The 18273-nt window shown below is 39.2% G+C and overlaps 1 protein-coding gene across 1 annotated transcript in view; it reads right to left on the reverse strand.

The window, feature by feature from the left end:
* PCNX2 (pecanex 2) overlaps positions 1–18273 on the reverse strand; it is a 149366-nt gene that overhangs the window by 114101 nt on the left and 16992 nt on the right. The window contains exons 6-9 of the mRNA XM_005518660.3: positions 15066–15213; positions 14752–14897; positions 13450–13543; positions 2443–2578 (exon numbers count right to left, since the gene is read on the reverse strand). Coding sequence (XP_005518717.2) covers positions 2443–2578; positions 13450–13543; positions 14752–14897; positions 15066–15213 — 524 coding nt within the window. The remainder of the gene's footprint in view (positions 1–2442; positions 2579–13449; positions 13544–14751; positions 14898–15065; positions 15214–18273) is intronic.

Here is an 18273-nt window from a genome sequence, read left to right on the forward strand (position 1 = left end):
CCACCTTTTTAAGTATTGCTTTTGCCAGATTCTAAGGCTTTTTTCAACTCTTCTCTACAATTCTCCTCCAACTATCTGCAGACCATCAGCCAAGCCTGCAAAGCTAGACAACAGATGAAAAAAATCTCTGCAAAGCAGTGCTTTATTTCCAAGGTATACCATTACTGATGTGATGGATGGGGGGAAATCACTTATTTTTCTTTCAAGAAGAAGAATTTGAGATTTCAAATCACTGTAAAGTCCAGTGGTTTTCAACCCTCTCCTAGGCTGCCTTTTCCCCACCCCTCCTTAAAGATAATTAATCAACAAATATACCTATTATGGAACTCTAGGCAATGTCTACATTAGACTTATTTATTTTAGATTAATTTTCCTAGTCAGGGAAGGAGATTTCTGCATGAAGTAATTGATCATCAAATTATAACTGTTAGCAAAGCACAGTTTTTTAAACAACCTGTCCACCTCCACAAAGGAATTGTTTTGGTTTTTTATCTCAGAATATTGGAATAAATTCTAATCTTTGCTTTCCAGGAAAAAGAATTTTACACAGAGGTTACACATGACAATGTATTACTGCTCATCAGCTGGAAAACAACTTGTTGATATCCTCAGTCTGCTGGGAAATATGAGGTGAAGCAGGCTAGCATAAGCTCTGGAGAAAGAAATTCAAGTTTAGGCATTTTATCTTGTGCCTCCAATTGACTAAAAGTGTACAGCCATGCAGGGCCAGGGAGCTCAACTGCTAGTAGTGCAGGAAAATCCCTCATATTTCTGAGCATTGAGACGTGCAAGGGGATGCTGGGATATTTGGCATTCTTTCCTTTATTAATGATTTTGAGCGATTTAAAAGCCATGAGATCAACTGCAATCTTTTCACTGTGCTGACTTTAAAATCTGAAAGTAGTTTATGCAGTCCAAATTTTAATATTTTTATTACTACTTTAAAAAGCAACTTAAACATGGAGTTGGGGCATTTTTAAAGAAAAAAACCATGTATTAAGATATTACAGTTGCTAATACTGGCACAGTTTTGTTTCTCTTGGGTCCTATTACCCAACAGAAAGTAAAGTGAAACTCAGTCCGCTGCAGTCATTAACTTCACACATCTAATGCAGATTGCTTGCCATAACTAGATAAAAAAATCAAAACAGTAGCAGAGAGTTCACTAAAAACACCCGAGGATCTGATCACTGACTCCCCAGAAGAGCCTAACACGCCTTTAGCTGAGTGCATAAGTGAACATTCTGGCTGCTGAGGAGCTGTAACCTTTGGATGAAATCCTCTGTGTGAGTCTTGTGAGTATAGTGCTTGGGCGGGAATCAGAATTTTGAGCTGGATTTGGGAAACTCTCTGACTAGCCCTGAGCAAGTCACTCAAGTCTAACTGTTTATCCTACCCAAAAGGGGCTTATAAAAATTCACTTTATAAATTTATATGGTGTCAGTGACAGCCTGAAGCCCTAGCTTCATTGAAATCAATGACAATGCTTTTCCTGATTTATGTAGGCTCAAGTATTTCATGTTTAAGAAAAAAAAAGAAATTCCGAAACCAGGACATTCTGAAATTACTGCCTGGCCTGGCTACAAATTTGCTATGTGATCTTGAGGAACAGTCTTCCTAAAAGAGAAAGAATAAATTACTGTTGTTCTCTAATTCACAGGCAGTTTACAAGACTATAAATATCTGGAAAACATCTGACCCTTTAGATGGAAGACACTATCCAAATATGAGAGACACTATCTGGGACAATTTACTGATTTTTAGTTTAAAATAGTTCCTTTATAGAAGCTGCTTCTAGCTTAACGTTCCTGTGTGAAATCTAAGATGAAGGCAATTAACTGTCATTTTACTGTTATTCATAAATACCAAACTAGAATTTGCCATGGTAGAGGGAAAGTCAAAGTTATTATAAAAGGAATTGTAAAAAAGATCATAGCCCTAAGTCACATACCCCAAACACTGTAAAGTTCATGTCCACATAAGACCATGCAAATTGAAGTCTGAGAGCCTTTTTCTTTTACTAACTGCATTGAGGAGGTGGCTTCAACATTCCACAGCAAACATTCAGAGGTCTGGTTGCCCAATTCAGAAAAGTGAAACCAGACATGAGGTTTTATGACAGCAATGAATCTGGAATAAACACTTCATACTATTAAGATCTGGTGGTGTGTCTAAAATCCTAACAGCTGTGTCCTCCTCCAAATGAAATATGATTGAAGATAGAAGATGAGCTTTTTTTGGTGATGGTGTCTTTAAGTACTTCCCTAGGACACTACTCAGTGTCACAGCTGAGTTGCATCCATCAACATAAAACTTATCTTCTCCCACACGAGCAATACCAGGAAAAGCAGTATAGCAAAATCAACAAAATTGTCTCAGGGACAAGCCTGCAGCATTTGTTTATCGAGCAGTTCACCAAGATGCTAGAAACTCATGTTGTACCCGTGGGTTTTCTGAAAGGGTCCTTCTGGCCACCATCAGTAGGAGCTGCTGCTGAAGTGCGCTGGCTGCTTGATCCCCAGAAGATGGTTCTTGGCTCTCTGAAGTGGTAGTACTGGAGGAGCTGAACTGTATTTCACTGTGCACAGAGGACAGGAAAGACAGAGATTGTTTTAAGCACTAATATTTTCCTAACAATTCTGAAACATTACAGAAGAAAGCCTGTAATTACACTACTGGTTGGCTCATAAGACTTGGGAACCTTCCACCCTCATATCTGAAATCTAGCGCAGATCCACAAAACACCCAAATTCAGATATACTTGATTTACTACATCTACCACAGAGAAACAGATACTTCTGTATCACAGCTTTTCTCATTCTGAGATGAACACCCTCAAGGAATCACACTTCAGAAGTGTCTTTTCCTGTCCATTGACAATTTAAGTTTAGAGATGCACATCTACAGAACAAAACTGCAAAATAGATACTGCAGAGATCCCAGAATAGCTTCCAATGAGCTCACTTAGGTACCAAGCTAGTCTGATTTCACCTGCACTGAATTTGGTGAGTACTGATTTACCCTGCTGAGAATTCAGGCTACAAGAACTTCCTTCTGCCCTAGCAAGATAATAATACGTGAGCTAATTCACATAAGGCTAGTTCAGATATCCCCCGTACTGAGTGTAAACTCATCCTGGGAGGGCCCTGATAAAAATAATATTTATTGTTTTTCCTCACATTTACTGTTTTTTGTTGTAGGTACAGCACTTGAACACTTGCAAAAATCTGCATTTAAAGCAGCAGTGCTTGTTGGATTGCAGAAATGGTGTTACAATGGCATGACCGACTGGGTTTTAGAGACAACTTTATTGAAATGAAACAATTGTTACTTGGGGAAGAGATCTGTTTTGAATACTTCTTTCTAATTCTTTTCCAAATGGGATTTATACATCAGGTGCTCTGCTCCAAGCTCATTGCCCCACTGCCTCTGAATACCTGCCTTGGGCTCTTAATACTTATATCTACATGAGGTGAAAGCACCTAAGTGTTCATGCAAGGTAGTCAATATTTGTTGTTCTTATTTCGCATAAAGACAAGCAGGAAGAAACTAGAGCAATCTGCCTGCAGACAGACAGGAAGCTGATGGCAGTGCAAAGATTAAAACCCTCCTCTTGCATACCCAACATTTGCCCCAAAGTCACCTGATTAATTTTAGTTAACTCTCCTTGCTATTGGTGACCAATTCCCAAAGGCTGCTGTGTGACTCTTGTTATTGTTAAAGCTTTAAAATTATGGCTGTCCTGCAAATAACTGGCTGCTAACTCACCTGCAGTGGTTAGCATTGCTCTGGAACATAGTTCAGTGTCTGGATTACTTAAAAGAAGGGCTGAAGTCCCACACCAACAGTTTGAAATGCACACACTCTCTCCTCCCCTCCAGGATTTACTAGTTCTGCCTGGACCAAGAGGAACACAATCAGGCTTGGGATGTCATCAGAGGAGCCATCCGACCTTTGGTTTCTGAGACAGGTAGTTTATGTTTTCAAAGCCTTGATTGTTATCAGGCTTGAATTCCAGAACTGATATTCACCATCTGCCACTCCAGCAGAACTCTTTGCTGAGCAGAAATGAGAGCACCCCATGCTCCTGACCCTAATGGCTTCCTCTGCACTCCACATTCCTCCTACTACAGACAGCAGCATGATCCACTCCAGAGTCAGGAAAACTGTCATGCTCCCTTTGGATAGTACTAGCAAATGAGAACATGGTCCAACACAACCCACTTGATGTCCCAGCCACAAGGCAGCCCTCTGTAATAACCATCTCCTTTGTCAGCAGTTATTAACAAAACAGTACAGAAGGGATGGGCACTCCTCCAAGATCCTGGATCACAAACAGAAGATTTAAGCAGGAAGAAAGCAGAGGAAGCCTTGAGGAATGTCTCCCAGGAGTGAGATTCCCACAGATACGGACTACAGAGCAACCTTGTCCAGTCAGAAGGAAGGCAAGGGATTTTTTGTTTGTTTCCTCAGGATGAGCTGTCCTGTCCCTTGTCAGTGTGGGTGCAACCCTCAGTCTCCCTGTTCACAGCAGGAAAAAGGCAAATTAAGCCCAGGCTTTGCAGGAACACTAGCCTGAGAATTCCTGCCCAAAAGGTGACTCAACAAAAGAGCAGGGGAATAAAACAGTGGTTGCTCATGCATTCCTAAACAAAGAGTCAATCTTCACTGAATTTCTGCATCTTTATCTGTCTGTCTACAAAAACCAAAAGTATTTTGAGACCGAACCACATCTTTAATCCCACATTCACCAAAAATGGAAATGGCAGAAGGACAGATGGATGGAACAGAATACAAGGGGAATCTATCAGTTCTCAGAAATCAAAAATCTTATACTAATAAGACCTCTTCCAAGAATAAACTTAGGAGATCAAATCATCTCCCACCAGACTTGAAGTAAACCAAAAAGCCAAGAGCGCCCATGGTCTGTTTTGTGTTTACATTAACACAAAAGCTCCACCTATCAGCAAGTGGCAGAGGAGACCACAAGCAGCCAGGACACTAACTGTGGGGAAGAGTCAGAAACTCTATAAGCCTGCAAAAGCAATTAAAGCAGATAAATTGGAAAGGCAGAGCTAGCAAAGCAACAATTCCAAAATCAGAATGTCATCTGGCAGTCATCAGCCTCATTTCTCTGTCTTCTTATTCTCTCCTCATCTTCCTATTCTCTCCTCATCTTCCATTTCCTTCAGCTCCTGTTTGCTGCTTTTGTCTTCCTTATCCCTGTTTTCCAAACAACCTGCTTCTGACATTCACCCCCAAAGATGAGTTGCTTGTACAGCTACTTAGAAACTGTACATCTCATCTGATGGCATTGCTATCACACTGACAGCAAACACCAGTAAGAAATGCAATGATGGTGTTTGTGTTTTTGTAAGCCTATAAACTAGATTCTATAAATTTATTACCATATATAAATAGGAGCAAACACTCTCTAATCATAAAATCATTATAATGGAGCTGATCGCAGTATAACACAGAATCTTGCTAAACGCAAAATCTGTTCATTTGCAGAATCAAATTAATATTATCAAGATCTATCACAGTAAACTGCACTGCTAATGTAAGCAAAGGTATAATTGAACTAAATTTTGAATAATGAATTATTAACTAAAAATATCTTTGATAAACATATAACCTACGCAGACCAAATTCAAAAGCAACATAGCACCCTCTACTGATTCCTGGTATAAAACCAGGAATTTTTTTCTGGCTCATAATCCCATTTTATAAGAACACTCAGTAAACATAAGGTAGTAGAGCTATCATATAACATACAGAATGTTCCAGTATAACCACACAGTGCTGGAAAAATCTTCCTTCTCCCTCTCTGTTTAGCCTATTACCTTATATCCCAACAACTTGGCCTGAGCCATTCAAACATAACCCAGCCTAAACTGTCCCCTTTGTTAGGATTAGCTAGCCATGGACCCCTCTCAAGGTAAGTTCATTATACGGACACACCACAAAAAATTCCCTGTTAATAAAGCTGTTTTGCAGGTCTTGATTAAATTTCACTTTAACCTGCATACTGGAGAAAGGACAGGTCCTCACATGCTTAAAACCAGAAAGATCCCACTGGATTGTCTAAGATAGCTGTCTGGGTCACAACAGAGTTTACTGTGTGTAATAAATATCCATAGAAATAATAAATAATATAGCTGAAAGCTATGTCTAATGCTCCCTAAAATACTGCCCTTAGGTGATGGTAAGCAACTATGGCTGTGAAGGGCCAGAAGGCAGCTCAGAGTTAGAGATGTCTCCTCCTGCACATCCAACAAGCAGTCGCTTCTGGGGTACTGGTCTGAGGTGCATCCAAAAGCACTGAACTGAGACCTCTGCAACGTGCTTGTACAAGACCCAGCCAGTGCAGACAACACAGCAGGAACTCAAGATACCCAGAAATCAAAAATCTTTTACTAGTAAGTGTTGTGCTCTTTCAAAACAGTACGTTTGTGGCTCAAATGTAGCTGCCTGAACTGATGTTGCTCATTAGGTCTCCACTAGAAAGCTGCCAGCACTAATCTAGCCAGAGTACTGCACAGTTCAAGACTGACATTAAAGCTACTAAAGTTGATTCTTTTAAGAAAATGATAGCTTATAGTTCCCAAATAATGAGACTTACACTGAAAAGCAACTCAGAGCATGTAAGAAGACTGAAATATGCCAGTGATAGCTGCCTTAGCAGTGGATAATTATGTGACAAATCCAATACAAGAAATGAAGAAAACTTAAAGAGAAAGCACTCTTCACTTTTTTGGTAAGATGTTAGCAGTGTCATAAAGTGTAAAATTAAGTCAGAATGTGCACCTTAACTTTCTTCAGTGCTATCTGATGCTATCAGATGTAAAAAAGATGAAATCTCTCTTAAATCTCATTCATATTTTTCTAGTTGAACAAATGTGTATTTATACACATTTTACTACAGGATTTGGGAACAATTTTTGGCATTTGTTTTAACTAGCAAAAATAACACCCCTAATAACAATAAGGCAGAATATCTGAGTTTACAGAATGGGAAAGCTGGATATAGTGATATTCTGACATAATAGGATAAATAGGAAAGATACCAGATGACTGTTGTAATAGACTGCAAAACAAGCAGTGGCACATATTAAGTTAGCTACTGCAGACGGACAGAAAGGCCTTGTAAAATATGTCCCCAAAGGCACTGTGGTCAATATGAAGGCAGAAAGTGATGAATGCCTTCCTACTCAAATGTAAAGAATGGGGTCCATTCAGTACACTCGTACTTACAAGTATTCAGATACTTTTATTTTGCTAATAAGCATGTAAACTGATAATTTGCAAGCTTATTATATTTCAAAGCAAAGATAAATGTACTAAAAACTTTAAAAAGAAACAGTATGTGTTAGCTAATAAACTAGAGGATGCATTTTGAGAAGATGCAGCTTCATAGGAATTAGTGCATTAATAACTTCCACAGTTGTGCTATCTCCAAAATACTTAATACATTCCTTTTATCTCTCCTTATGGAAGGGCAGGGGATGGAAGAGAAGCCAGTCCCAACACATGAAGCACGCCATAAGCTCCTAGTCCTGCGCAGGATTTTGCTGCCATCATGTGGCAGCATGGTCCCCTCTCACCTCTGAATCTCATTCTGTTGGAAACACTTGTGTCCCTGCCCAGAGTTCAGTGAAAGAAGGGCTAAAACCCCCTACACAAATAAAGGAAAGGATTTTAACTGGCCAAGCTTAACACAAGGGCTTCCTCCTGCCCCTTGCAATCCATCAGGAAATTCCTACTGAATTTGTAAAGAGTACTTTTCAGAAAGATCCATGGCTTCCTTACAACACAAACATTACCATTTTCAGTGCACATTCCCATTTCTGTGTTCAAGCAGCTCTATGCCCAGGGGAGCAGCTCATCTGAAATCACTGAATCCCAAAGAGGACTCTGTAATATTTGTCACATCCATTTCAAAACATGCTCAGCTGCAGAACTGCACAAACTGACAAGCAGCATTAAGAAATCTTTAAGATTCAGCAGCTCATTACAAGAGCAGTGGGGGATTGTGTTATTTGGGTCACCTTGCTGAGAAATACAAAGATATTTTAGTGACACACTTTTTTGTCACATTCTAAAACAACATTTTGAAACACCAAAAACCAAAAAAAATTTACTCTCTCCTATGAGAAATAACCTCAAAGGTTCAGGGAATTTTCCAGCAGTGAACATACTAAATATTAGTGGATTCATGAAGGAGACATATAGTACCACGAGGCATTTAGATAGACCTTCATATAGTATAACGCACTCAAGCAGCTTATTCTGGTATGAGAATGTAAATCAAATAAGTTAGTTCATTGATCTGACATTCTCTCTTTTGCCCAGGGCCAGAAACATCAGCACTCTATAGCTGTACTGACAGGTACCTTAAATTATTTTTTTAGTACTTGTTCGCCACTAGTTTGCTGCAAATACTTTTTAAAACCTTTGGCCCAGATGATACCAAAAATAAAATTATTCTCAAAACAAACAACAACAACAAAAAAATCTAAGCAACTGTTTTAAATGGAGGTCTCTATCTGTACTGCAAAACATTTTAGCTGTAATACAGCTTTTTAGAAGCCTGGTTTCAGAGTCAGAGCCTCATCTGAAAAAAGTGAGGAGTTCAGAGTATCAAGTGCTCAGACAGAACATGCAAAGTGCAATATGAATGTATGATTGTACTGGTATGGTTGAACCACATGTAGTAATTAAACATACATTAATATAATTTTATCCTACAAAAAGTGATATTAAAAACTTTACCAGTACTTTAAAAGATACACAACCAAGAAAGCATGATAAGGCTCAAACTGGAATAATTCTTTTTTTAAAGGTATAGAGCAAGTTGGATTTTACATATAATTGATCTCAAATGAAAGTTCAAGCTTCACATTGCAAGATCTGCACCTAAGATAAAGGTACTTTTGCTAAGATCTGGGTAATCCTTTCTGTTTGTACTGGTTTTGATTGGGGTAGAGTTAATTTTCTTAATAGTAGCTGGCATGGAGTTATGTTTTGGATTTGTGTTGGAAATGGTATTGATAACACAGGTATGTTTTAGCTGTTTCTGAGCAGCCTTTACACAGAGACCCAAGGGCTTTTTCTGCTCCTCAGAGCACCCCATCAGTGAGGAGGCTAGGGGTGCAGAAGCAGCTGAGAGGAGGCAAAACCAGGACAGCTGATCCCAACTGAGCAGAGGGACAGTCCCTACAATATGGCACTCAGCATATAAATCTAAGTGAATAAAGAGGAAAGGAGTGATGGAGTTTGTCTCCCCAAGTCACCAAGATTCAGGGCAAGCAGGTGTTCTGTTCAGCCACCTCCAGGAAAGCCAGGCTCCAATCACATGTCTCAGTGACCCACTTCAGAACAGATTCAAATGGTCTTTTTGTACTAATTTCTAACATAATCCATGAGCTGGGAATAGAGTTTATACTTTTGTCAAAGCCTGTCACAGAGCAATTTATGGCTAGAGGTGAACTTGGCAGAGTAATGAGAGCATCAAATTTAGATGCAATTAGCTCAGCAGGGAACCCATTCCACTGGGACTGCTGGCAAGAGGTGTTGCTGGCAAGCCAACAGACAAAAGTGGGGTCAGGGTAATTACACTGACAATAACTGGGGACTTGATCAGTTCTGCCAATGTTTAAATAATTTACCAAACTCAGTGACAAGAATCACCCACCAAAGTGGGGATTATGATGGAAAAGGAATTATCTACTTTTGGTGATAATTACAACATAAAAACCTCCTCAGGATTTAAGTTGGCTAGGTCTTCAAATATTTTAAAAGCTGGACTGCTAGACAAGTGAGAGACAATTTGGCAAGAACCAAGTACAGAGACAATCTGAAAAAAATTCTAATTCTCAGTAACCTTTAATAGAATCAAGGGATAATTTTGGAAATTATTAATAAGACAGTGTTTATACTACATTTAAGAGGCTCTAAAAATTTCCCAGGACAAGGACTGCAGGTACTATAGTTGAAAAAGCCAACAATAAAACTAAAAAAACAAAAACAAAGACAAAAAGTAGAAACTGATGGAATATATATTGATAAACTGGAGAATACTCCAAAGATCATCTCACATCACTGCAGAGCCAAAAAGAGGTGATTGACCACTGATATTTGACAAGACAAAATCTAACTCCCTTTAACAGTATTGCCTGCAATGTCAAGGAGTCTCTGAAGGAAGAAATCAAAGACTCCTTCAGATATGGACATCTGCTTTCTCTGGCACATTACAATCCATTGTTGTCCATCCAGCCCTTCCTAAGCCAATGAAAGGCAGGAAGCACACAAAAACAAAGAAGCAAAACAAAAACATAACATATCCTCACTTCTGTGACAGAGACATTGTTAAGACTTTGAATTATTTGTGAGAAATTAATTTCAAATGTTACACCGAGAAGATAAAATGTTTATGGGCCATAGGAATCCTACTTTAATTTCAGTTCCTAATAATCTGATGTGAAATGCCTAAGCCTACAAACAGAGAAGACAATACAGGACTCAACAGACAGAAATATAAAGTTATAACTTGAATTGATGATCATAAAACATTAGTTAGTCTGCCTCAAGGCTTTCTTTAGGAACTTTTTTGAGTAATACTTAAACATCTTCTTCATTTCTGCATAACAGTGTTAAAAGATAGTTACCTATGGAAAATTCATAAGGCAATTACCTTACTCGTGACAAGCTAGCCACAGTTCATACCCTCCCCAGTCAAAATTCCTTCTTCTTTCACAACTGCAGCATTACCCAGAAGCATCACAGCTCCTAGACACCAGCAACAGGTCTGCTGCCTCTCCCAACAACACCCACAAAGCAAGAGGCCTCTTGTCATCCTCTGTCCTGGGTCAATTATCCTCATAAAGAAGCACATCAGGGCACAGCCCATTCAAATCCACACAGTTATTCCACTTGCTCAACTCAGTTTGACATTTTCCCCTTAGGAGCAGCTTAATCTTAAAGTATAAAGCAAGCACAACTGGTGATAAGTGTTTTAAGAGCTCATACACATCTACTGCAAATCTTTGTATTGTTCTCTATGCTTATTCTGAATTCTGAAATCTGGGCTCCACGAGACCAAAAATCTACCCCCTCCTATGAAAGGAGGATGACACCTCTTTTGGCTAGGCATTAATTTTCTCCTGCATCTCTTGACTTATGAAATCTAATTTGGATGGCTCATTAATGAATTCAGACAGCAGGCCTAAAGCTATTGGTTGTTTCTGCACCATTTCAATTGCTCATGAAGGCATACTGTCAAAATCATTGTCTTCTCCTTAGTTAACTTTTCATTGGCTGGTAGTTAAGTCATGTTCATCTCAGAGGTGCTTTCCGTGTCTCTTTTCTAATATCCTTCCATAACAGCAGCATTTCCTGTTGCTATGGACTACTCTTATGATGAACATCTCCACCAGACAGGGCTCACCCTCAAGGGAATAATTTTTGTCAAGGACTCTCTACAGACAGACACACAGAAGAGATTAAGTGAAGCACCCACTGATTACATCCTGTGCTGTATTTATCCTATTTGCCTTTTCCTTCACTAATAACCTTTCCTTCACTGATCACTGATCATTTGGTTTATCTATAGCAATAAAGTAACCTGACACAACTGATGAGCAAGGCTGCAGGTGGCGACTGAGGAGAGGGAAAGATGCATCATTCCTGTACTGTCCTTAAAGCAGGTTTGCTCCTCCATTTTCTGTATGCTGTAGGTGCTCCATATCGTCTAAATACAAAACTACTTGACGGTAAACACCTGAAGAAAAAACAAAAACCCCTTCCTTTCTGTGCTACCCTTCAATCTACTCACAGATGGTAGAAACTGTCCACTGAACAAACACCTCTCACTAATCTCTCTGGCCTAGACATTTCAAACAGCCCGTGCAAAAACCAGCTCAAGCATACTTCAAGCTTCCTTGTCCCCTTTCCTTATTTTTCATATTAAGTTCTGCTTTGCACTTTCCTTCATGCTGCTCTCTTCTTGGAAAAGCTCATGTTCTGGCTTCCCATGGACTCCCACAAAGAAACAGTCCTGGGAACCTCAATCCTCTTTGCTGATCTGTTCCACTCCCTGGTCTATCACTGAGACTTCCAGCAAAGGTGCTCATCTTAAGAAATTACATGCATGTAAATGCCTGTAAAGAATATCTGAACTTGCTTTTGTTAACAGGGTTGAGCAGACCCCTTAAAAATAAACCTCATCACTTAAGGTCTGCAAACCACAACTGAAAAATAGCACTTTAGGAAAACAGAGGTGTCACATATGCATCTAGCAAAGGCAGATTCAGCATGACTTCTTACAAGAGAAGGAAGATAGTCCTTCCTTTGATTAAAAACAAATTAACTGCTAAAAGTCAGGGGACAGAAAACTATTTTGGAATTTAGGACAGATACAAGCTCATAGTTATAGGAAGGGGGTGCAGAAGAGTGTTCTGTGCAAGGTGAAACAAAGAGAGTTGCAAGAAATAAATAGAACCAAAGCAAAATGTTTGATTTTTTTAGGTCAAAACTGAACTCTACCAAGACAGAGGAGGTTTGTGTAGCTGAAGACAGACAGAACATTTCTACTACTCTTTTTTTTTTCTTATTTTTTGACTCTTTGATACTGACAAATAAAAGCATTATTCTCATATCACTCATACTAGCATTCTATCTAAAATGCTAACGCTGTTTTAAACGTGGTCCCAAGTTTTTCAAAAGTCTCCACTGAAAGCCAAACCCTTGAAGAACAATATTTGCTATTAAAAAAGGACCATTCTCACTCCCTCACTCAACTCCTCCAAATGCTGTAAAACAGTATGAAAGCTAAAATTATTTCATTAAAATACCTATGAATAGCTAAAACTCTTTCTACAGATATGCAAACAACAAATCACATGGAAGAGTGTGGAAACCACAGTAATATAGACAGGATTTTTATGGACCACTCCAAGAAGAATTTTTTGAAAAAAGAAAATTGTTTGGATACCTCATCAGAGCAGCAAATTATCATTAGAGTTAATGCAGAATGAAAGGCTCTGCTGCTAACATCAGTCAGTGACTGATACTGACACAGCACTAAAAATTTTCAAAGAATGCAACAGGTATGGGAAGCAAACCAGACAAAGTTGATAGAACAGTGCCACTTACTTTGTTTACAATTTTATTTATAATAGCTACACTTGACTGTGGCTAATTACAGAAAGTAATTAAAGCCAAGTGGATGGTTCTGATTTTCATTTTCACTTTTTCTTTCCTATGTTCTTATAAAGCTGTCACTGTTTTAGCAGGAAACAAAAAATTTTTCATGCTTTGACTTCTCTAGAAAAGGTTAGCACATTTATTCACCACTACTCCCCTTCACATGCATCTTTCACAGCTACAGTTTCATAGTTTCCAGCAAATGAAAACTTCCAACGTTTCTAAAAATAAGGGCTTACTTACTGAGCATTTGACATACAATCACAATTTGATAGCTGATGTCTAAAATTTCCTTCCTTCTGACAGCCAGCTTTTAAATAGCAGGATCTAATTTCCCCTTTAAAAAATACAGAGAGAAAAAATGTCAGTTCAGTGATGCGACCATTTGTGTACACAAGAAATTTATAAAATACGCACTTTAGGTCAGGCATATTTATAAATATATATTTTCAGTTGGTGCTCATTTCAGATTTTAGAAAGCAAATTAACATTTGAATAACTGAAAACCTGAGACAAATCAAAACACAGAAGTCACAGCAAAAATTTAAAAGGCATGTAAATTAAGCACAAAATACATCAATTAATCTAAATTCACCTTAAAATGTGAAATCAGATTTTCCTCTTTCCATTCACAAAGGTGAGGTCAGGAGGTACAAACCCGCAAAAAGTTCTGCTAGAAGTACAGCCACAGCTCCTCCCTGTTTGCAGAGGCAGCACAAAGCCAAGGGTGGATGCTGGCTGACCCAGAGGCTGCGTCACCTGCCCCACTGGCAGCTGCTGCCCTTCTGTCCCCAGCACAGCAGCGCTGCAGGCTGCCAGGAGAGCCAGGAGGAACAGGCAGAAAACCAAAGTACCTCCAGGGTCACAGACCCAGTACCATGAGCATTCACTCCACGCTGGTTTTGAAGGCAACTTTAAAGGAAAATAGGGCTTTTGGGACAGCTGTCTTTCATACCTGTCTTTCAGAGGTATGAGCCAGCACCTCACAGGGCACTACACAGGGCTCAAACCCATCCTACAGCTGCAGACTCTGAGAATAGCTTCAGAGCAGTAGCATCCCAAGTATATGCATGGGACAAGACTTAGGTCACTAATTAATTTTTTTTAAAGCAGTAGCAATCACAACTCCAAATGACAGCAAGCACCACTATATCAAGAGGCCAGTAATAACCAGCTGAAGAACAAAACTGTAAAAAGGAGTCATATTTTGCCTAGTCGGGTCAGTGCAAGACTTCTAGTCAGGCAGAAAATGCCAGGGGTTCTTCTGAAGGGACAGAAGTTGTCTTCTGGCCTAGCCAGCATCTTTTGAGGATGATGTTTGGAAGATAAACTTCAGGCACTGTGTAAGGCTCAAGTCTGTGATGGTCATTGGTGGATATGGAGACCTCTGTTGCTCATCTGACTTTAAATTACTAAGCCCTTTTTTTTCCACACACACAGAAAAACATGCAACCAGTAACAGACAAGAGGAATATCCTTCCAGGACATCTGAAGTATTTAGAAATTTCCTCATGCATTGCAATTATCCCAACTAGATAAACTCACCATTTTCATCTATGAACACATGCATTGCATCCACGGAGAGCTCATCTTGCACAGACGCCTCAGGTCCACTTATTACTTGCAAGACAGAACTGTCTTGCTGAGAAGTTACCCGGTAGATTATCTGCCTTTGCCTGCTGCCCTGGTAACTTGACACAAAAATGTTTCAAAACTACTATGAGGAACATTTTTCTTGTTCTCAATAAAACAAAAAGAAAGAGAGGTTAATTAAAAGTTTATGTCATTTCTACTCAGTGAAACAAAACAGCTTACATCATATCTTTGAAGTACAAAATTGTAAAGTAAACTGGCCTTACAGTGCTGCAAATTTGGCAGACTCTGGTAGCACCGGACTAGTACTAGCACGATCTTGGCTTTGTACATCTGATCTTTCCTGTTTAGGAAGTTGCTCACAGTGCTTTTCTGTTCCCACCATTTCTTCTTTTCTCTCCGTCATCTGGCTATCTGGAAAACAGGGCAGTGAAGTGGAGCCACTCTCCACAGATGACTTGCAAGAGTTTCATTCATTAGCTACTGAACAAGAGCACCTAAAAATGAAAATCTAAAATGCTGCAGTATTTGCCAGCTTTATGGAAAGCATTACCATTACTTAAAACAATACAACCACAAATCTGTTTGAGAAGGTACTCTAACCCTCATGAATGGACTGTTTCAAGAAAACATTGTGTGAAGTGGAGGACAAACAAGAGAGGATTTCTGCTTTGCTACCCCTATTGTTTCAGAGGGAAGCAACCTGTTCCTAATCTAGAATGGTAAGAGGTTGCTTTCCAGAGGGCTGTAATTTGTTCTCAAACTGTGTATGCTGGCAGTGGAAAAGCAGAAGCATTGGCCCATTCCCCTTTTACAAAAGGGAAAGCAGCACCTTTAAAGAAAATAGAGCTCTTGGACAGGAAAGCAGATAGCTGCCTAATCCCTCTTCCCCATGGGCCACACACCTGGTGCAGGACAAAGGGCAAACTGGCAGAACAATTTCACAACATATTATCCAATGTTTGGAAAATACAGAACTATAGATTTAAAAATACACATGAAGTATTTGTCCAATTTCTACTACTTTGAGTACCACTTATATTTATATTACCTCTCTACACATGCATGTCATTTATTCATATATATATGTCTACAACATATTTATGGTGAAGAGTGAAACATTTTTCTACAGTGCTTTGTTTATAAACCAAAACCAAACCAAAAAAATTACCTGTTAGGGTTTTAAAGTGCAACTAAGACAGTGATTTCATCAGCACCCTGTGCAGTCACAGAATTAAATGCTTTAAATGAAAGGAGGTGCTTGTTGGAGATGCCTCAGTAAGTCCTGTAGCTTTTTGCACCAAGCAAAGTGTATTGAAACATACTTACCCAGACTTCTTAAAATACCTGCTGTTTAAACACCTCAGATCAAGGAAAAAAACACAGAAATTTCACCCCACTGAAAATTCCATATCTTAAGCCATATTTCTCACCAATATAATTACAATCATAACCTGCAAGAATCACCAGTCAAGAAACAATGGTGCCAAATCTAAGTTGGTCTAAGGATAAAACAGAATGAAGGCTTGTAAAGAGATGTTCCTTTTATAAGGTCAGCTGATAAAACTGAAAAAAGTAAACAAGCTTTTGCATTTGCAGACCTTTCAGATCACCTGTCTCATTTTCCTCAAACTGTTATCAGCCGATCTACAAACACATTATTTCTATAAACTAAGCAACCTTCATGAGCTAAAACATCTCTACACTAATTTCAATTCACAGGACAAAGCCCCCTCACACCCTAAAGCCCATGCCATAAATACAATGAAACGAGCACAAGTTTGGTGTAGGAAAATACTTTGTTGTGCATGGAGGCAAAATTCAATAGGTCTTCCAGGTCTATTTTATTCTATCGTGGGGGTGGAGAAAGGCAGTTAGGGGAAGCGAGAACCATTTTTTCCTTTCCTAGTTAAAGATTTAAACTTCAGTTTAAGCAGAAACTGTGTCATTACTGAAGTACCCCCTTAATGATGTAACCATACCTGTGGGCGGTGATGGAGCCACAGATACCTAATCAAAATGACCTTCCTAAAGGCTTGGGCTGTTCAAGCTGTAAAAACAATTGATAGAGATCAGAAACTGTGGTTTAAATAACCTAATTGGTCCCACAGTGCCCCAAACTAGCTTTAGGGCTGGAACAATTAAAAAGATTTTTTAAAATCTGATTATCTAGTGGTTTCAGAATATGCTTCTCTCTTTTCCATTCCAAGCCACAAGCCTTGCAGACTTCTTTTTCCTGCTGTGGTAAAGAGTCATAATAACAAAAACCTAAACATACAGCTTCTTACAGTCTTGATATGCCAATCAGACTACACCATAGTGATGAGTACTTCCAGCACTGGAAAAGTGGGCCATGATGGCTTTGTGACTGACTTTCAAGATTATTACTCATCTTGTTCCAGGTGACTTACACCTTCAGTATTTAAATGAAGATAGAGATGTCTAGACTAGGAGTGCCCTGACAGAGTACGCAATCCAATCTGTTCTACGTCACCAAACACTCCTTGCATGGAAGTTGTGCTGGCAAAGCTCAAACACCAGGAAAAACCTTTCCCAGGTGCAAGAGGGCACCATGGCAGTGTCCCTGTGCCATTTACCACTGCTCCACACGTCTCCAGATCGTGCACGGCTGGGCTCACAGTAGTATCAAGATCAGACCTAGGCTCTGCAATAGCCACATAATTTATCTGGAAATTATATGCCACATGACTCAGACATGTGAAGTGTAACTATCAGGACTCATGGCCAAATCAGTCTTGGGGCAGGATGATTCAGAAGAGTCCTGCATAAACAGTCAAGTTTTGGTCTGTGCACCATTTTTATATCTTGATAGAGCACAAGACACAAGCTTAAGTTATTGTAGTAAAATAATTATGAAAAGGAACAATTCTTATATGTCCCATACATAAGATACTTTCAGTAAACATTTTTTCTGCACTAAAGTCTTTTAGCTGCATATCAACATTACAAGTATACCATCCCAGTGCTGAAAAATTAACTCCTACTTTAAAAGCAGTTACAGTACCATAATTTCTTTTGCCATGTAACTTTTTCACTTCTAGAACAGATTTTAAACATCCCAGATCATCTTTATAGACAAACCCTTGCTCTTCTTTAGGACAAGGCTGCGAACAATTTTACAGCTGAAATGAAACAGCCTTTGCACATGTATCAATCCAGTGAATCTGGAGGAGGGCCACCAAGATGATCAGAGGGATGGAAACCTCTCTCCTGTGAAAAAAGGGTGGGAGAGTTGGCTAAGATTTCAACTTAGAGAAAGCTCCAGGGAGATCCAATTGCAGCCTTTCAGTACCTGAAGAGGGACCACAAGAAATCTGAAGAGGTGTACTTTTGAGTATGTCATGATAGAACAAGGAGAAATGCCTTCAAACTGAAAGAGGACAGGTTTAGATTGGATATTTGAAAGAAATTCTTCACTGTGAGGGTGGTGAGGAACTGCTACAGCTTGCCCTG

The sequence above is a fragment of the Pseudopodoces humilis genome, chromosome 3, assembly GCF_049639895.1.
Source record: "Pseudopodoces humilis isolate 2021_Gansu_Grassland_sample_001 chromosome 3, ASM4963989v1, whole genome shotgun sequence".
In the NCBI taxonomy this organism is placed as follows: domain Eukaryota; kingdom Metazoa; phylum Chordata; class Aves; order Passeriformes; family Paridae; genus Pseudopodoces; species Pseudopodoces humilis.